This window comes from Marmota flaviventris, chromosome 10 (assembly GCF_047511675.1).
Source record: "Marmota flaviventris isolate mMarFla1 chromosome 10, mMarFla1.hap1, whole genome shotgun sequence".
NCBI classification, from domain to species: Eukaryota; Metazoa; Chordata; class Mammalia; order Rodentia; family Sciuridae; genus Marmota; species Marmota flaviventris.
This window is the reverse complement of record NC_092507.1, coordinates 18,135,552-18,157,266: the sequence shown is the minus strand read 5'-3', so window position 1 is coordinate 18,157,266 and position 21,715 is coordinate 18,135,552. Positions and strand designations below refer to the sequence as shown.

The 21,715-nt window shown below is 38.4% G+C and overlaps 1 protein-coding gene across 1 annotated transcript in view; it reads right to left on the bottom strand.

Moving 5' to 3' along the window:
- Positions 1–1,902: 1,902 nt before the first annotated feature.
- Positions 1,903–21,715, bottom strand: part of Clic4 (chloride intracellular channel 4) — a 65,865-nt gene continuing 46,052 nt past the window's right edge. Inside the window, exons 3-6 of the mRNA XM_027937485.2 lie at positions 19,556–19,681; positions 13,694–13,800; positions 6,014–6,195; positions 1,903–5,325 (exon numbers count right to left, since the gene is read on the bottom strand). Coding sequence (XP_027793286.1) covers positions 5,161–5,325; positions 6,014–6,195; positions 13,694–13,800; positions 19,556–19,681 — 580 coding nt within the window. The 3' untranslated portion in view covers positions 1,903–5,160. The remainder of the gene's footprint in view (positions 5,326–6,013; positions 6,196–13,693; positions 13,801–19,555; positions 19,682–21,715) is intronic.

Below are 21,715 nucleotides of genomic sequence, written 5' to 3'. Positions count from 1 at the left end.
CATCAATTCCTTTTGCCCCCAGCACTAGATCACTAAAATGTGTTGTGTGTTTTGGACATGTCCTTTTCCCTAATGAAAACTTGTCATCTAATATTATGAGATCACAGGAGATGTTCCTCTGCCTTTTAGAAGCCCTCGGCTTAGCTTCTAGTCTGTCATGTGCAGCTCTGGAGTTCAGGAAAAAAAAAAAAAAAAAAAACAGAAAACTGCACAACTGTAAGAAAATCAGCTTTACATCCGGGTGTCCTGGGTTTCCAATGTGCCCTTCTGGGTGGGCCAAAACCCAGTTCTGGGCCCAGAATCCACTGGGGAGAAACCAGCCCGGCCACAAGGAGGGCCTGCCTTTCTGCATTTGGACCCAGGGAGTCTCCCCTGCTTAGGTGGTGTTCTGGTGCATGTTATTGTGTTGTCTGAACCCAGGCCCCCTGCGCTGTGTTGCAGTACACTGTGCTGCTGTGGCCTCCCATGTCCTGCCCATCAATTTATTCTTTAATAAATCCTTGCATCTTATCGGACGGGCTTCCTTTCTCACCCACTCCCACGTGTGGGCTACCTGGGGGCAAAACATTGTTGAGGTTTTGTTGGAAAATAGTTTAGGTTTGAAATGTCTCCCCAAAGACCATGCGTTAAAGGCGTGGTTGCAAGCCTGTGGGAGGTGATGGAAACCTTAGGACATATGCCCTTAAAGGGGACACTGGGGCCCCCAGCCCCTTCCTCTCCTTGCTCACCAGGCGCCATAAGGTGAAGAGGCCTCCTTTGCCACATGCTGCCACAGGCCCAAAGCAACAGGGTCAAGCAATCACAGGCTGAAAGCACTGAAATCATGCGCCAAAATAAGCCTTTCATTTATGAGTTGTTTATGTTACATTTTGTCCCCGTGATGGAAAGCGAACTGAGATTCTTTTGCTTTTTGAGTTCTCCAACCATGGACATGGTATACCTGTCCAGGAAGCAGAGTTCTGTTAGGCCTTTCAATATTTGGTGATTTTCTCCATAAAGGAAGTGTACATCCTTTGTCAGATTTGATCCTAAATAGCTTAGGGTTTAGTGTTTTTTCAATCCTTTGAAGCACTTTGTTTTTCAGAACAAGTAATAAATTCACAAATCTCTAAAAGCTCTAAGAGGCACTCACATGCTGTTTTTTCTCCATCATCTAGGTTTCCTTCAGAAGAAATCAGTGTTACCAACTTTAACTGTTAATGTGGCTAACATTAGTATATAGTGACTCTATTACTGTATGTAATAGGACTTTTGTTCCTCAGTATTGCATATAAAAATCCAGTTGAATTCTTAGTATTCCTAACCTAACAATCTGTAGGTCATTTTGGGTTTTACACATACACACATATGCCTGCATAGAGGAGTCATTTTGTCACTTCTTTCTCATTCCTTATTCTGTTACTGTCTTATTGTGCTGGCTAAGATGTTTCTAGATGAAATAGCTATGAAATGTAGTTTAGCGTAGCTGTAATTGACATGGGGCAACTCTTATCCCTAACTTTAATGAGAAATCTTCTTTTACATGACATTTGCGGTAGGTTCTTGGTTGGAGTCGTCATCTTGTTAAAATACTGGTCCTATTTTGATAATCAAGTATCATGACAGCTTTTTTAAACATTTTTAAATATACTTATTTTATTTATTTTTATGTGGTGCTGAGGATAGAACCCAGGGCCTCTCACATGCGAGGCGAGCGCTCTACCGCTGAGCCACAACTCCAGCCCCTCATGAAAGTTTTTAACGAATTATTTTCCACACCTACTGAGTTGATCATATGGATTTTATTTTCCTTTAACTTATTAAATGTGCTGAATTGCACATTCATAGAAAAAAATAGTCTCAAAAATACTTCTACCCCAAGTTTTTAAATATTCTCATGAGGGAGAAAAAAAGAATACTGTATGATAGTGAAAATATATTTTATTTTTTGAATATAATAGCTGCCAGCAATATACTGGTGTTGATGTTCCAGAGAGAGAAAAGAAAATACAAGCACTCAATAAAAAGCTTTCATTTGCCTACTCAGGAAATTCTAAAGAAAATACTCCAAATTCTGTTTAACATTATGACTTGGGGAGTTTTGTTTTTCTCCCTTGATAAAAATATAATTTTGGATGCCCCAACCTTGATAATCTGTAAAGGATGGAATTTTTAAAGCCTATAAATATCAACAATGAATGCTTCCCTCTCTTTGAATTAAATATTGATTATAACCAGTGTAAGAAATTGGTGAATCAATTAGGTTGATGAAATGTGTATCAAAATGTTCATGAAAAAAATAATTTCTATTTCCTCTCATTTTTACTTTGTAGATACTTTCTAAATGGGTTTTTCTTTAATGCACAGAAATTTTAAAACTATCTGCATGCAACTCTGGAGAGGCTCAAAACTCAACAGAAATAAAAATGTCTAAATTCTAGAACTGATCCACTCAGTGTAAGAATAAACATCAGAAATCTCTTAATTGTACACGGATTGTTCAAAGGGTTAGAGTTGTGAAAGCCAAAGTTACCAAAAAAATAAGACCTTATCTGAATTTTACTGAAAATTTGAATCTAAATTTTAAAAAAAGGAAGTCTATAACTGGAATAGTACAGAGCTTCCCAACTGTTTAATAAATTTCTCAGTGTCCCTTGGAAAATAGTGAGACTGTCATTCAGACTGCAATCTCCTCAAAGAAGTATAACAAAATGAAGAGGAATTACTTTTTAGCTGTAGAAATAAAATCAGATGATTTCCATACATCAAGCCAAATACTACATGAATTGCCAAGAACATTGTTATGTCCCAAGTCTCTCAAGACTGAGCTAGGCTCCCTCCCCAGACACAGGATGGAGTAAAAACTTGTGCGGGCTCTTACCAGCCGTGATGTAGTTGCCACTCAATCATGTCTGACTAACTTCCTTGGTAGAAAAATAAAATCAGTCTTTCTACAGAGAAAAATAATTCTGCCTTCATCAAAGTCAGAGAAGACTGGCCTTTCTTGGACAGGCGGAGAGAGCCGAGTGGAATCACTGGGGAATAAAAACAACGGAGAGAACAGATGCCCACAGGGAGCTGTTTCTGAGGGGCTCTTGGTCACCTCTGTCTCAGGACGGCAGTGCTGTCCTCTAGGCACCCGACTCTGTCTGCCTGGCCCACCATTCTCTGAAAGAACAGACACCCTTCTCTTAAATCTCCCTCGCGCTTTAAGCTAATAGGTGTGGTTCATCACCCGGAGGCCACATTGTCATGTTTAAAACGTGAAGACTGCAGGGTGCTGAGGCCTGTTGTGCCCTGGTGCAGATGGGACACCTGCACCCACCAAAGCCACTGCAACCCAGACTCTCGATGGGAGCTGGACAGTACTTCTTTCTGGAACCAGGTAAATCATCCAAGACGGGGGCTTAGACTTTTGATCAGCAATAGGAGCACTGCGAAAGGTAAGGTAAAGGAATCTCCCTGAGCCAAATGGATATAATATGGAGCTTTTTCTTATCTTCCTATACTAAGCTAATTACTGACAGGTTAAAGAATGCAGTTGTGCTTATAAAAGTCAGGCTGCTTCCATAAAACCAGTGCTTACTAAATGTCACCGTATCAAAGGGGAGAAAACATTGCCATCTTAAAGCAATATTCTTAAAATCCTTAAAGCAAATTAAAAAATAAAAATAAAAAGAAAGAAAGAAGAGCCCATGGGAATAGCACATCTTAAACAAGTTAGGTACACAAATGTTATTACAGTCACAGCCACAGTCTTTGGAGCAGTACTAATAAAGTCCACCTTGGTTTTGTTTTGCTTTGAATAAATGAATAAAACACATAGCAAACTTTTGTTCCACTTTCACCAAGTTCATTCTTGTTAGAGCACAAATAATTTCTAATTTAGGACTTCCAATTTAAATAACAAAGTCAAAAGCCCACACCTAGAGTGCTATTCCTCAATTAATGCAACTGCATAAAAATCTAACTCAAGGAAGCACAGAGACTGAGATCAGGCCAAGTGGGTGAACACACCCTCACCCTAACACTCAACCTGTCTACACAGAGCAAACCACCTTCTGTGTAAAGCCCCACAGTAAATGGGTGGTGCGAGAGTTGGTAATGTGTGCTTTATGGGTCTCAAAACAGAATGGGTAATGCACTCTCCAGATTTAATCTACATTAAATATGCTTTAGAAACAAAATATATTTGACATTTTGACAAACCCACTCTACATTCTTTAGACTAACTTCTGTACTCGTTAACTTTTACATTTCTAATCACTGCACGGCTAGAGCTATGTCAGCTATGTGTCAGTGTATGTAGTGCTCAAAAATATCTACAGACAGCAGGGCGTATGGTTACCTAAAAAGGAGCTTTTTAAAATAAAGAAGGTGATACTCTTCCAAATGAATGGCACTGGGCAAAACACACACAACCAACAACACATTTAGAGTGTCAGGTGCCCATCAGTTTCTCTTCTAAGGACAAAAATGCTTGCGATCTTGAGAATACCATCCCTCCCTCTAAACATTCACCTTCCACATAGTGTCAGATGTTAAAATTTGTATGAAGGATAAATGATTTTAGACAAAACTAAAAATCTGTCTACAAAAGAACAGCAGGATTTGTAGTGACTTTCTGTAGCAGGCGCTCTTCTCTGGTGGTGGTGTCTTTCAGGATGTATCTAGGATAGACTCAACTGAAAGTATTTCTGATACAGTAGCAATCCTTTCATATACTCTTACTAAATATTACAAAATTCCAAAAAATACATAAATACTTAATGTACCACGTATTATGCACCAGCTTGCGGCTGACCGATGTCACGGCTACTATCTTAACAGTTACACACTGCACCTCAAAAGTTCTGCCATCTATGCACAGAATGGTGAGGACTCCAGAGAGATGGCACACTGCCTCTCATGTGGAGGGTTGTGATGGAGTGTCTCCAAGTTAGAGGACAGGAGGACACCACTGGTAGGGAAGGCAGGCAGGGTGGGAGGATTGTAAAATAATACTGCTTAGGAGTGTATACTTTAAGATAACTACTATACCTTGTCTATCCTTGACCCTAATCTTGAATAACTGCATGTTCATGCAAAACACATTTCTACTTTATAGGAAGATGAGCAGTCTGTTAGGAAAAGCGTATTCTTAGGGGAAGATCTGAAGACATCTCTCTCGTAAGTGCTATTTTATTTGGTAAGTCTTTTGGCAACATCACTGTATGCTATTTCAACCTCCTTATCACTGGGACAGGTATTGGTAAACTCATCCCGACTATAGGCATTAGTTAGGTATCTCCAGATGCCAGTCATTCCTTTTGGAATATCAAAGTTGCGATATTTTTTGGCCACCACCTGAAATACAAAGAGATCCGAAGTTAACATACATTTTCCATGTCTCATAAAGTAGACACGTCTGATTTTAGAGCACATTATTAAGTCTCTGCCACGATCATTCTAATTAGACTTTTAAATAATGACTAAGACGGCAAGCTACACCAGGGACTCAGAAATGTAATAGCGACTATAAATGAGCACTAGGGCCCCCAGAGACAGAGCTAAGTCTAACCCACTGGGTAAATGCTTTTAAAACACGTGCTACTTAGATTTGTTCTTCTATCTTAGAGCTTTATACACAACCAGCGCTCCTCACTGTTCTGTCTAGCACAGTGTCTCCCATCAGACACACTCAGTATTTTTTGACTGGAATAGAAAAAGCCAGGTGATCACAGAGCGGAATTTGACAAGGGAAGCCAGTGTAGCAAACTCCAGTCAGACTTACCTATTATGTTTTTGAATATTTACTCAGAGAAAAGAATAAGCAAAATATTCCTCTTTATCATATGCCTCAATTTTAAGACATGTTTTCCATTTCATTATCTCTGGGTATTTCAGCTATGCCTAAGCCGCAATGAGTGACACTATTTGGGGACTTCCTACTTGTATGGAAGACCACCAGAAAAGCTTTAGGCATAAAGGAAGTGCTAGCCCGGTAAACCGACGTTGGGCCTAAGGGCGGCGACACCACCCCCAATAGGCCCACCTTGACGATGTGCAGTTTGGGCAGCAGGTTGCAATCAGCTAGTGTCATTTCATTGCCATCCAGGAATTTACGCGTAGAAAACTTAATGTCCTCCATGCTGTTCTCGTCAATTTCATCAGGGAGGGGAGAATTCAGATACTCGTCCAGTTTCTGCAGTGTTTTCAAGAGTCCCCTCTCCAGTGCTGAAAGAAAGACCAGACAGTGTAAGAAAAAAAAGACCTACGCCTAAGGAGAAACGCTCGCTCTGACACCTCTTCTGCAGAGCTAGGTGGGCGAGGCTCCGCTCTCCTGGAGCTTGTTTACACGATGTTCAAGTAAAGAGACAAACAAGCTCCAGAGTGTCGGGCAGTGGTCCCTGTAAAGTCTTGTTCATCACCAAATGCCCACACATGGACACACTGCGGCCCAACACGGTGGATGCCTAAACTGCAAAACATGAGGGGGGAAGGGGAAGTGTATTAACGTAAATCTAGATAAGAAACTCTTGCAGAGACAGAGATTATAGTTCTCAAATTTAAATCCTGTTCCACCAGAAATATTTGGATTTATCACAAAGAAATGTGTTGAGAAACATCAACACCTGCACAAACAATTCAAGCAGAAAACCTAGGGATTTTGCAGTGTTATAATACACAAGAAGCCAAGAATAGCACTATCTTACATAAAAAGCACAAGGGTCAGATTAAAGAGTTGGATTTATAATACTGAATCAAGAGTGTCTTTAAGAGTCAAATAGATGAGGATGCTACAACTTGCTGGGCGTGGTGGCGCACGCCTGTAATCCCAGCAGCTCAGGAGGCTGAGGCAGAAGGATCACAAGTTCAAAGACAGACTTAGCAACTTAGTTATCGTCTCATTTCTAATTTGGGGACTGCTTGTGAAGGATTATCAATTTTGTTTCTATTTCATTACATTCTGCCCTTTATCATTTCCTTCCTCTGCCTTACTGGGTTTAATTTGCTAATCTCTTCCCACCCCCCAACTAAATTTCGAGGTGGATATTTTTAGATTACCAATATTTAGCTCTTCTTCTTTTCTAATATACGCACTTTAGAGCCACAAAATCCCTCTCTACACAGCTTTCACCACACACATCTGACAAATTTAGATATATTTTCATTCTTTTTTCATCTGTGGGATATTTTAAAATGTACTACTTAATTTTCAAGTAAAAACTTTCTAGCTATACTTTTGTTATTTTCTTTGGCCAGGGAAAACATGCTTTATAATTTCAACTTTTTACCAGGGATTGAACCCAGGGGTGCTTAACCACTGAGCCACACCTCAGCTCTTTTTATGTTTTAGAGACAGGGTCTCGCTAGGTTGCTTAGGACCTCACTAAATTGCTGAGATGCTAGCTTTAAACTCTCAGTCCTCCTGCCTCAGCCTCCTACACCGCTGGGATTATAGGCACGTGCCACCTTACCACCAATTTCAACATTTTTTGAAAGCTTTTTAGATTTGCTTTTTGACAGAGCTTTACTGTCACTCTTGATAAGTATGCCATGTACATTTGGAAAACAAAAGAATATTCCTAAGTTGTTGGATAAAACACTAACACACACTCAAAGAGTTAAATTTGTTTATGTGCTGTTCAGTTCTTTCAATTTCTCACTGACTTTTTTCTTTTGGGCAATTCTAATAGTTACAAAGGGGGTGAGTTAAAATGTCTATGATTTTGAGTTCTCTTTTAGCTTCGTCAATTTGCTTTATATGTAAATTTCAAAATGTATATGTTAGTTATTTATTAATGTACAGAGGTATTTTATCTTCCTGGTAAATTTAAGACAGTTTGAAACATGCTTCATTACTTATAATGCTTCTTTCCTTAAATTCTACTCTGTCAAAAACAAACAAACAGCAACAACAAAAAAACAATCAACTACTTTGTCCAATATTGGTGTAAATTTGCATTTTCTTTTGGTTAGCATTCTACTATTTCATATTCAATTTTCCTGGATCAATATTCTGTATGCTTCACAAATAAATATATTCATTTTTGTTTATCCCATAAATTTTGTATTTGGAATATTTAAACCATTTATACTTAAAGTAATCATTAAAAAATCTGGTTTAAATATGTCAACACATTTTTACTGTTGTTTTCTTTCTTTTCTTCTTCTTTTTTTAATGTGCTTGCTAGAGATTAAACCCTGGCCTTAAACATGCTAGGTAGATATCCTACCAACTAAGCTAAATCCCAGCCTACATTCTGTTTCCTACATGCCACCTGTTCCGGTTTTTTTTTTGTTTGTTTGTTTTGTTTTGTTTTTCTTTTGCCTTTTTTAGGATTAAGATTGTTCACATTATTGCCCCATTTCCCCCTCTATTAGGTAATTATACATTTCTTTACCAGCCACTGTTTCTTTGACTTATTAAAATTTAATAACTATTAGGACTTCCAGGCAAGAACCTTAGGACAATTAACCCCACTACCTGACTTCCTGATCTGTAGGCAACATTGTCAGTTTTTAAAACTACACATGCATTTTAATTTCTAGAAGGCATTACTATTTTGTATGGACAGTACTCATTTATATTTACACTATTTCTTGTTTTTCCTTTTTTCCTACGTGTTTGAACCTGAAATTATTTTCTCTCTATGGGAAATCTACTTTTAGTATCTTTTTAGTGTGGCTCTGCCAAGGTGAATGAATATCCAGCTTTTGCTTACTTAAAATGTCTATTTTGCCTTCACTTTTTAAAATCCATAAATAAAAAACTAATGTCTTAATCATTGCATTCTTACAGTATTTTCAGCTAAAAACCTTGAACTTTTAAATACTAAAGGAGCTGATTCTCATTGCCTAGGAAGGGTAGATACTAAACTATTTTATAGATGAAGAAATAAAGGAGTAGCGATTTCATATTATTTTTAGCATCAAAGAAAAGAGATTCAAAATTTTGGAATCTGACTTGGTAAGACTTGGAATTATCAACTGAGTGCTGAGTTCCAGAGATTCACAGACAAGGCAGTAAGAGAAAGCCGCCTGGTTCAGCAAACACGGGACTCTGAGGCTACACATTTTGAAGATAGATACAATATTTGGATGTATTTGCTTCCACTTATTTGCAGAAAGTAAGGAAAGTTATGGATCTTGAATAAAAAGGAAACTCACCATAACTCACCATTCACAGAATTTTGATTTGCCTTCTTTTAGCTGTCTTTTATATAACTTTTAAAGTTATATAAATAAGGGTTGGAGAAAAAGCTCAGGGGAACAGCACTTGCCTAACATACATGATCTAGATTTGATCTCCAGCACCACCATTAAATAAAGTCAGATAAGTGAAGATATTTGTACTTGACTGTTATATATTTCCAGGAAAATGGGAATAAGGTACATGCTGCATATTGCTATAAACACAAAACCACCCTCTTAAAATGTAAAAGAAAAATTGATAGGTAATTGATAGGTGCTTAGGTAAATACCAAATTGTAACTTATTATCTCAAGTGATGTGACAAGTTCACAGGTCTACACATTTTATTAATAAAAGGTAATAGCCATGATCAATTAGCTTATTTAATAGAGAAAATAGATAAGCAGCAGAGGGCACTGGAACCCAGAAAAAATAAAGGTGAAGAACTAGGAGAGCTCAACTGGAACTGGAGAAGTAACTGGGATTCTAGCCATTTAAAAATAAGAGATCAAAATGCAAAGCAATGGATCTAACCTATTATGAATTGCATGCAAGCTAATGATAACACACACATCTAGCTGAAATGTGAAGTTCATAAATTAACAGAAGAATGCAGGTGAGAAATAGCTAGGTTCAGTAAGGAATCCAGGGCATGATGGAGAATTTTTCACAGTTGTTGTTCTTAAAAGGAAGAAAGAAAGAGGAGACAGGGTAGGCTCCCAAGACTTTCAAGAGCCAAATGGAAACAGATGAATTAGTCTGATACAATTTTATGTATCTACATAATATATGGCCAACAAAACAAACAAAAGCAACCACCAATAGGTACCAACACCATCACTGGATGAGCAGAAAAGTTTTAGAGACTATCACAAAAGAGTATGTAGTTCAGATAAAGAAAATGTCAAGATTAACCACTAGAAGGCAGTAGCAGGCCACCAGAAAGTAGCTCCTTATCTTTTGAAATTAATAGGTTGCTACCACCTTTCTTTTCCTTTTTCTTCTTTAGCTTGCACATGAGAGAAAACATAACCTTTGACTTTCGGAGTTTGGCTTATTTCAATAAACATAATGTCCATTTTCCTGCAAATGACAGAATTTCATTCTTCTTTATGGCTGAATAGAACTGCACTGTGTGTATATACCACATTTTCTTTACCCATTCCTCTACCGATGGACACGTAGGCTGATTCCATAGTTTGGCTATTGTGAACTGGGCCGTCATAAGCATGGGTGTGCATGTGTCACTGCAGTATGATGACGTTAATTCAGGAGTGCTATAGCTGGGTCATATGGTGGTTCCATTCCTCCTCTTTTGAGGATTCTCTATGCTGACTTCCACAGCGGCTGTACTAATTTACAATCCCACATCAGTGTCAAAGTGCTCCCTTTCCTTCCTTCTCATCAGCATTTGTTACTGTTTGAGGTCTTGATGGCTGCCATTCTAACTGGAGTGAGATGAAATCTCAGTGTAGTTTTTGATAAACTACTGCTAGTTTTAATAGAGGGAACTCTTGCACAATTTTTAAAGGCTAGGTTATGCACTGACAGGAAACAGAGGAATAATGAGTATTTACTGATGATTAAATATAGAATAATGAATGGCCATCCTCACTCCCACTTCACCAGAGAGGAAGAGAGAGAGGGAGGGAGGGAAGGAGGAAGGGAGGGAGGGAGAAAGCAGCAGGCAGACAAGGGTGGGAGTGGTCTTGGGGGCAGTAGAAAGTAAGGGAAGGCGTGGATCTTGAAATAAAAAGGAAACTCATAAGAATCTCCAGATTCCTTGTCTCCATTTAAAAACAGGAATTTGGACACCATGAAATACACCTCAGAACACATAATGGCAGATTTCAACAATGATAAATTCATTTCTCTCTTAAGAATAGTATAACTACCCACAAACTAGTTCTATTTGGGAGCTTAGTAAATTACCTAAATTAATGCAATCACAGGACTGAAAAGAACTTGGGAGATTTGAGACAGGTCATACCTAATCCATTCCTATAAAAGAAATTACCATTCATTTCTCTTTTAATGCTTAAAAGGTCACACAAACTTTTACTACTAATCAACTTGGGTCTGTCACCAAAAGAATTACATACTTTGTCTATCATCTAGCTAGCTAGCTAGCTAACAGCTTCCCTTTATCCTATTCTTTAAATCTTATTTGTTTACTCTGTACCCCAATCTCAGCACTGGCCCCTGCTCTGCAAAGCTGGGGCACCCAGGAATCTAATCCCTTACTTAGAAGTAGGTTCTCAAAGGTCTTAAAATTGTCCAAACATATTGGATTTTATAAAATATTTAATAAGATGATAAAACTAATCAAAAACTTGTCTACTCGTGATTTTTCATGTAAAAATGACAAACCCATCTTTGCATGGATTACCGGTATTTGGGGGAATAGAGAGATGTATGGGGTATATGTATGGGGGAACAGAGAGATGGATCACGAATTTCCTAGGCTTATTAAAGGCATTTGATTGCACTAAACAGAAAAGAGGCATTCAACAACATACATAAGGACACCCACTGAGCTCCAGAGTGACTTAGAATACTGTTTTTTAAAGTCTTATGGTAGTGACAAGTCCCTGTAGGGAGGAGTTGCTTGGCAACAGGAGTTCTCATTTACCAATAGGTGATTTAATACAAAGCCTTGGCAGTTCTGAATGGTGTGATCCACTGCTGTTTATCCTTACTGATTACAGCACTCTGAAGGCAGCTGAGTGTAGGTGGCTACTTGAGGCAGTACAAATTGATAGGAAAAAATAGAATACAGAGTTATACTTAAGTGAGTCACTTTTTCTTCCCTAACCTTATCCCTCAAAGAAAAAGCAAACTCATTTTAATCCCCTTTCTCCCAAGTGTCAGAAGAAATTCAGCCACCCTCCAGCCCTCAAAAGCCACACCCAGAAATAAAAACATCATAAACTTTAAGAGCTCAAAGAACTGTTCAGCAAGAGGATCTGGGTATAAAAGGACAGTCTGATGAAAAAACCCTGGACAGCAGGAAGACACCGCAGGCAGGAGGAGGGGTTCCCACACACATGTGCTTAGTCAGTTAAAAACAAAGAGCCAATTACTAAAGAAAATTGCTCCCAAGCCAAGGCAGCCACTGGAACACGTTATAAATAGACACAATCCAGGCCTAGGCACTAAAATCCCCCCTTTTTCCCTTTACTGGAGAAAAACATTTCATACAGGGAGTATTATTCCAGAAACCAAGAGAAGAAAACAATTGAAATTCAATACTAAATTATAAAAATGCTATAATATTAAAACTTAATTTTAAAATATAGCCCAAAAAGTTTGGAACTGCCTATTAAAATAACATAAGGAAATTAGCAGTGTTTCAATCTTTAAAAAGATGTTTTGTTCTGTCACCAGCACGGATGTGTCCCCCACTTGGTACTCCGCCATATACACCCAGAACCCCACCTTCGCTACCAAACTAAACTATGATGAAGTAAAGCATCTTTAGAAGCTAGTTTTTCCGGTTATCACTACAACTTTTAAGTAAACACTAGCATTCCCTCTATATGGTTTTCTACAGAGAGAACGATGCTTCACATTGCAAAGACAGGAAAATGAGAAATTACCAAATGGTATATGTCAGACAATGCTCGTTAGAAGGGGCCTCTTTCAAAGATACTTCCTTTCACTATATGTAAGTTTGGTAAATGAAACAACAGAAGTATCTTTTAAATAAAAATTTAAAAACTGCCTCTGTACTACCTAAATAATTCTCACTATGAAAATATCACTTGAAACAAAACTTCTAGTTTTATGTTGCAGAGAAATTTGGAAGGCTGTTGAATCTAATTATGCTCTAAAAGCAACTCTTTTATTTATTTATTTGTTTGTTTGTTTATTTTTAAAGCAATTCTTGAAAACTATTTTTTAGGGGTAATAAGCATTAAAAAAAAAAATCATCCAGGCTGATTTTAGGCTACTGGTACCCCAAAATAAAAGATTTAGCAATAGTTTAAGTAAAGCTAAATCAATTCATTTCAGGGATGGGTATACAGCTTAATTGGTAGAGTGCTTGCCTTGCATGCACAAGGCCCTGGGTTTAATCCACAGCACCACAAATACAAGTATAAATAAATATATATCATAAATATACAATAAATATATATTATAAATATATATATATATATATATATATATATATATATATATATATCAATCCATTTCAAACCATCACAACCACATAATCCATTATTTTCTATTCATCTTTATTCTTTACATATTTCCCTTCACAAAAACTTCTCAAAAGAATATAAGAACAATTTCATTCAATATGTATCTTGTCATATATCTATTCTGCCCAGGGTGCTGGGGCATTAGGTAAAAAACACAGAAAAACAGCAACTTAAGGACTATTCCAGTTTATCATCAAATCTCTGGTCAACTCTAAAAGATACTCTTAATGCTTATGGGAATTCCAAGTGTTCATTTATAATCACTGTCACAACACTAGCTTTTGTTTATTTATTTATTTGCTGTGATGATTCAATTTTGTTTTGTTTTTTACCTTCATTAGCCTCTGGCCTTGAATTCTTGATATACGCAGAGAATTTGGCAAAGATGTCCATTCCAGCAGTATTTGATTCTGGGTGTTTTGGTGAAAGCTTTAAGTACCTAAATAGAAAAGGTGACAGTATGTTACAGAGCCTTCAAAGATGCATTAGCATAAGTTCTGTCTATCAACAAAGAACTGTGCCAGCTCTCCTATAACAGTTATTACTATAAGAAAATCCATCATTTGCTATGATATTTTTAAAATGTTTTTTCCTTAGGAAACAAAGCTCTGCACTGTGTTTTTGTTCACATATTAATATTCCTGGCAAACAAAGGCCAACCACATGCCACCTCTATTTGATAAATTAGAACACTATGGAGACAGTAGACTTGTTACGTGATTCCTGCCAAGCCAAGAGGCATCAGAGAATGAGACCTCTGGAGAGCACTGTCCAAGAGAACTTTCTGTGATGATGAAGATATTCCACATTTTCACGGTCCAGTGTGGATGTCATCAGTGCCAGTGACTGAATACAAATTTAAATGAATCACAATAAAATGAAATTAAAAATTCACTTCCTCAGTTGCACTAGTCACATTTCAAGCACTCAGTAGTTACGAGATAGCACAGCTCAGGCGCCTTCTCATACATCTTTAGTAGTCCACGCACTGAACCAGGCCTGCACAGGTACCAGAGATGCTGACAGCAGGAAGAGAACCTAGGCTGATCTGGCGCTCTGATCACCTACGGCAGGTAGGCCGTCCACTGCACACCCTCACCCATACTTACTCAAACCTCCATGTTACATATTCCTACTACATTTATAAGGGCATCAGTGAGCAGCAAAAAAAATAAATGTTGGAAATGAATCTGAGCGCTCTGGGGCACTGTTATAAAGTTTTCAACTCTGAGAACAGACATGACAGCAGCCTTTTGAAACGTGTGTATTTTACATATTTAGATCGCAAACCCACATACTCAGTGCACATTTCTCAAATTGGAAAACACATATGAAAAGGCCCAACCGGACATGTTCCCTTCAGGGCCAGCACACTCCAGAGTCAGGGCTGGAGGAATGCAACCTCCACCCCATTTCAGGGACGATGAATCAGCCAGAAGCCCTGTAAAACGCCACTGGAAAATGGACCAAAAAGCAGAAAAACTCTGGGGAAAAAATATTTTATACTGAACTAGCTATTTCAATCATTCGTACACTGGAAGATGCTGTCCCGCCATCAAAGACACAGGCGAGGCAGTCTTTAAGAAACTGAGCTCAGTTGCAAGCTGTGTTTCAGTGCAGGTTTTAAATCACATTTCTTCTGTTCACAATTTTTAATTTAGGAAGAGCTGTATCTTCTAAAAATTGTGCACAATACTATACACTGGTAAGGGAGATAAACAATACCTGTTGAACACCTCTATGCTCCAGTTAACCTCCTTCTCAATAGATTTACACAGTCTCTAAGTAGCTCTCAATTTTTAATCTTAAATATTTCCCTTATAGACACAATGACGTAGTTTCTCAATGAACAGAGTAAAGGATTTTCACCTGAATTTATGCATGTGTATGAATTTTTTCCCCTAACTATAAGATCTCCTCCTACTGTGATAAAGTACTAAATGTGTACTATTAGTTTAATGAATAAAATAGTATAGCTACACGAGATCATTCACCTCAAATCATAGTTAGCCTAAAAGAAAATTACATTCCTCAAGTTTACATATTTGGTCCCAAAAAACACTGAACAAGTTAAAAGTAACCACAAACAAAAACTCAAATTTCCTATCTTCAGGATCAGTGGGGATTTTTTTGTTTGCTTCTATTAGATTAGATTCTAACAGATAAATGAAATTCTAAACTAGTGGGTCCAAAATCATTTGCCAATTTTTCTTGTACCTTCACAAAACACTAGATTTTAATTCCTCCATTATTAGTTTTAGCAAAAAGCTTAGTCAAGCAATGATTTTCAATTATTTCAAGCATTCATTTTAAAATTGTACAAAAAGGAAGCAAATAATTCATGAACTATGTTTCAACAACAGAACAGATATGAGCACCCAGGGCATCAGACTGAGTCTCAAACCAGCCAGCCCTTCAACTCATGGTGGACTAGCTAAGAATATTATAACCTTTTAGGGGAAAGAAAAAAAAATCAATATTTTCTCCATTCTTGTAGTAATATAAGAAAAAAACTGGTTATATACTGCCTATTGAATTATCCTTGTAAATTCTTTCCTTGTGTTTCTCATTTTTTAAAATTGGCTTAATGACGTAGTTTCTCACTGAACAAAAAGAGTAAGAGCTTAATCTTGGGCTGGGATATAGCTCAGCTGGTAGAGTGCTTGCCTTGCATGTAGAAGGCCCTGGGTTCGATAGCCAGCACCAAAAAAAAAAAAAAAAAAAAAAAATTAGCTTGACTTTTATAGAATTCTCCTCCAAATTTATCCTATTATCCTTCTCTTATCCTTCTATCTTTTTATAAGTACTTTGGTCAAGTATAGTTGAGTTAAAAAACCCAAGTTTCAAAGGCAGAGTAGTTCAAGCAAGAGGGACTTAAAAATTACAGAACCACTTTCGCAAGAGCAGGAAGGGAGCGCACTGTGGAACCTGTAGTCTCACACACCAGACGAAAGCTCTTTGAGTCAAGCTTTCCATCAGTCCCTAAATTTCAAACACTCCAGAGGAGACACTGCCCGGTGCCGGTATTTCGCTGTGACTAAACCAGGAAGCGTTCACATGGAAACGCTGTGCTCGGCATCACCAGCGCCAAAGCCGTGTCATTAGAAATGCTGGGCCCCAGCCCCTCCGCGCCCCCACCCCGCACCCCGGCCTGCACCGCTCTCCTGCCTCTTCTCATCCTATCCAGAAAAGGCCGCTCACAGCAAAGCACCTGGAGAGAAAGGGCGCTCCTGGTGCAAGCCACAGAGGAGCGCAGGCGGCGCCCAGCAGCGCGTCTTCCACCGCTCCTGCACCCACAGCTGGGTCCCGTGGACAGCGCTCCGCACTGTAGGCGACAGAGTCCACTCAGAGAAGGCATTCGCCACCCCAGCATGCTGCCGTAGGGACAGCCAAAGTCACATCTCACCGTAGCTCACCGGCAGCTCACCGGCAGCAGAGCGTTCATGACTTGCTGCCAACCACGGTGGGTCTCACTAGAGCAGCCTGGTAATGACCCGCCTGGGTTTCTAGCCTACCTTTCCTCTAAACTTCAAGTTGGACTTCAATTTTGTACTCGTGAAGCACGATTCTGATCAAAGACTCACATTTTGCCTCTTTTATAAAAGCTAAACCCAATGAAATGAGAGGACAAAGCAGAGAACAGAGGAGACACGTTTTTAATACCGTTATCAACCTGGCTTTAAAGGTGGCCCAGCTCTGACACCACTAACTGGGAGAGGCTGGACAAAGTATTTGAATTATTCATTTTTCAGTTTCTTTTTCAAGTCTATGTGGGAATTGAGATCACCCATAAAATAATCTTCAAAGCACAATACATGGTACACATTAGCACATGCATATTAGTAACACCAGAAGCATTAGCAGCATTAAAAGTAATTTCTTCTATATAAAGTAAAACTTTATAACTTTACTCAGAAACTCTCTTCAGAATATAAACTACAACACATAAACAAGAAAAATATCCTAGAGAGAGTATGGCACCTTAAGAATACTCGAAACAGAAAGATTTCCATGCATTTAAACTGAAAGAAAAGACCATTTCTGTTTATAATATCTCTTCAAATCTGCCCCCACCCCCGACATGGGACTGAAATTTCCATACAAAACAAAGCAAAATGAAAATGTTTGTTTCCATGGTCCAATTCAAAGCTCTGATGTCTTACAGAACAATGGATACCAAGAAACCATAATATGTTGATACCAGTGCTACCATTTCTCTTAATGTCAATGTCCTCTGGGAGAAGTAAGAAGTAAGAATGATAAACATTCTTGATTTTTGGTGGGTGAAGAAGACTAGAAAGGAATATGGGAAAATGTCCATTTGACTAAGTGATGTATATATTATCAACACAATGATTTTAAAAACTTAAACTTGGAGGAATTTAAACAATAAGTATTTCATACAGTGCTTTAAAACAAAATATAGTTTTCTTCATAGAGAATGAGTATGTCATTCAAACAGCTTCTCTACTTATATTTAATGTCCACACAATGATCCACAGGTATGAGAGGAAGATCACTTTCAATCAAAGTCTGAGGACAAGTTGGCAAACATGGTACTTTTCAAGAATAAAAAGGGATCTAATCTACTATGTTCCATGTTGCAACAGGCTTTCAAAAGTTCCTAATGTGGGGCTGGGGATGTGGCTCAAGTGGTAGCGTGCTCGCCTGGCATGCATGAGGCACTGGATTCGATTCTCAGCACCACATTAAAAAAAAAAGATATTGTGTCCACCTAAAACTAAAAAGAAAATATTAAAAAAAAAAAAAAAGTTCCTAATGTTTCCCAATTGATGTGTATAAAGCTTTCCTTCACATTTTACAAAGATCTCAGTTTTGATGTACCGGTATTCTAATCACAGCACGGCCTGGAGGAGAAATTAAGACAGTTTTATTAACATTGGTCTGGAGACACTTTATTGGAGGATCAAGGCAGTTAGAAAGTCTGGGGAAAAGAGATAAAAGAAGCCTGAAGCTCTTAGAAAGAAGGCAGGCAGGCGGGGGACAGGCTTTTGGAATTATATAAAAAGGATTAAGAGAACACAATCTGAGGGTTGGCACGGGATTGCCAAGCAGGGCCACTCTGCTCCCAGGGGACAGAGAGCTGGCTGCCGAGGAGGCTCATTACTCCACTAGGGCAGCCTTCCTTCTCCACCAAGCCTCACCGCCAGCTCCCGCCAGCCTCTAGTTCCCCAAAAGAAACACTGTTTCCTCAAAATGAGTCTTGTACCTTAAAATGCCTGCCACTCTTCATTCATCTGCTAGCTGTCATTTTTTTCCATATAAATCAGGCTTAGTGCGGGCACTGCCCCTTTTCCAAAGCCTTTCTTGCTGCCACTCACCACCCTCACCCAACCCCTCCCACTCCTACTGAGGGCACCAGATGAAGGCAGGGACCGTGTCACACTTGCTAGTGTATCTAGACTGTTTTGTTGCCTGGTAACTGCAGAATGAATGAAGGAAGGAACAAATGAATGGATAGATAATGAGCAATTCATTTTAAAACCCTCTGACCTAATAATTCCCTTCCTGGGGAATTTATCTGGACATGGAGGGTAAAAGTCAAGTTACTAACAAGAAAAGCTTGGGTTAAAGGGAAAAAAACCCATCAACTTTTGGGATAATGAAACTGGAAAAATCTCAAAGAAACTAATAATGTTTTGAACCTATGCCAAAATTACAGAAGGATCCAAAACTGCACATCTGCAATTGAGTTAACCTAGTACATGTACAACCTGGAAATCTGGAGTACCTCAAAGAAATAAGTAAAAATGAATCCCAACAGTGTGAAAAATCACTTTCCCTAGCTATAGGTTCCGAAAGTGACCTTTAAAAGTGAGTGAGAGCAAATTCAACAGCACCCTGCACCAAGCACCTGCTCAGACCTTCTGCCTAGGGTCAGTGGAACCCAAAGCCCACAAGAGTCTTTTCTGATATGTTCCAAACCCGCTTTCTCCATGTTCCCGAGAGCTTAGACCCAATCCCTTCTTTCTCAGTATGGCTTACTAGCCTAGCAAGAAGTCATTTCTGACATCTATGTAGCATTAATTATAAGTAACTTAGAAAAGACACCAGCCATTTCCAAATCAATGCTATGAGAATTTAAGTAAGCAGGTAAAGGATCTCTGAGGACAAATCACACAAAGCTACAAAGAGGTAGAAATGTCTCCATGTACATTTTATTTGATACTCACTTGGGAGGACACAAGACTTCTTCAAGAAATTCCTCAATCTTATTTACATCCGTTTTGACTTCACTGTTGAAAGTTATAAATGGTGGGTGTGTCCCAGGAGCCAAGTTCTGCAGGTCTGCAGGCTTCCTGTTAGGCAAAATAGTAGTCAAAATGAGATTTTTTTTTTTTTCACTCTAGTAAAGCAAAAATACTTTAGCCCATTCAGGAAGCTGAGGCAGGAGGATTACAAACTGGAAGCCAGCCTCAGCAAGTTAGCAAGGCCCCAAGCAAGTTGGCAAGACCCCAAGCAATTTAGCAAGACCTTCCCTCAAAATAAAAAATTTAAAAGGATAGGGATGTGGCTCAGTGGGAAGGTGCCCCTGGTTTCAATCCCCAGTACAAAAAAAAAAAAAAAAAAGCAACAATACTTTAAATTCTTAAAGAGTAGTTCTAAATTTTCAAAGTATATTAGAATGAATAAGAGACAGCATTTATAGTCTAAGAGCTGCAAAAGTACACCAATAGAAAGCAGATCTCCACAAAGCACATATTCTATGGTAAGACCATTAAGTGTCTTCCATTATTCCAAATTTAACTAAGGTGCTTATGAGAGATGGTGGTAGAATGAGGGGCAGAAAGACTTGGGAAAGTCAGTCTCCGATTTTTGACTCTGGTAGCAACTGTGCCTAAGACAGAAACTACGTAGGCCTTTTTTGAGGGGAGCAGGAAAAAAATACAGGGGAGCAGCTGATCCTGCAGCCATTTTCAACTCTTGGCGCTACCTCTCCTCGTTTTTTATAGAAGTTCAGATTTAACAAGGAAAAAGATCACCAGATTATATAATAAATTATCAAAATTACTTCAGTAACCAGACATGGTGGCGCACGTCTGTAATACTAGCAGTTCCAGAGGCTGAGGCAGGAGGACCATGAGTTCAAAGCCAGCTTCAGAAACTTAGCAAGGCCCTAAGCAACTCAGCAAGACCCTGTCTCTAATTAAAATATAAAAAGGGCTGGGGATGTGGCACTGTAGTTGAGCACCCCTGGGTTCAATCCTGGTACCAAAAAGTAAAAATAAAATTACTTCAATACACAAGAGATAGCAAAATCAATGGTAAAAGGCAGTAGATAAACACTATAGTGAAAAAGAAAATCTATAAGGAGTTTTGTCCACATTTATTTTTATTTTTATTTATTTTTTAGTTGTAGTTGGACACAACTATTATTTGTTTTTATATGGTGCTGAGGATCAAACCCAGGGCCTCGCGCTTGCTAGGCGAGCGCGCTACCACTGAGCCACAACGCCAGCCCATACATTTATTTTTTTAGAGTCATTAAAAGATCAAATTAGAATGGGTTGAAAGAAATTAATAGGAGAAAAGTGAACACATGGAAATATGTCAAATATCACAATTATCCAAGGAATTAAAAACTAAACAATGAAGCTATTTTCCTCTTATTAAATAGGAAAAACTGAAAATATAATAAAACACTAATAAAGATGACAAAACTTTATACTCAACGCTACCACTAATAGCAAAGAATATCGTTACTAAATAGCTAAAAAGTAGAATGTCTCACTCAGGCCCCTCCCATGAATAGTAGAGTAAATGAGATGACCAGATATGGTGTGTTTCTTGATAAAACATGAAGTATAAAGCACTATGAAATATTCTTACCAAAAAAAAAAAAAAAAAAAATCTGAATCTAATCAAGCCTTGGAGGCATGTGTTTCTCAAAGTATGAACCAGGCAACCCCTTGCCCAGGGTAGTCCATGAGGTCAAAACCATCCTCTTGATACCAGGGCATCCATCATCTGCCTGATCACTCTCATTTTTTTGTGTATGCAAAGTTTCCAAATTTATTTTGGTTACTTGGTGTGTAAAATGACGAGGTAATTAATCCTGAAACAGATACAAGAAGTCTACTCTTCAATTAAAGCAGACTATTTAAAACAAATAATGAGGGACATAACCAAATACAATGAGTGACATGTGTTTAGACAGTGATTTGAACAGAACTGCCATAGATAAAAAAGATACTTTGGCAATAACCAGGAAAATCGGATTATAAACTAGGAACCAGGCATAACAATGGCATTGTGGTTAGGTAAGAAAACGTCCCTGTTGTTTGGAGACCTCATTCAGGTTAGCACGGATGAAATGACATAATGTCCAGGAT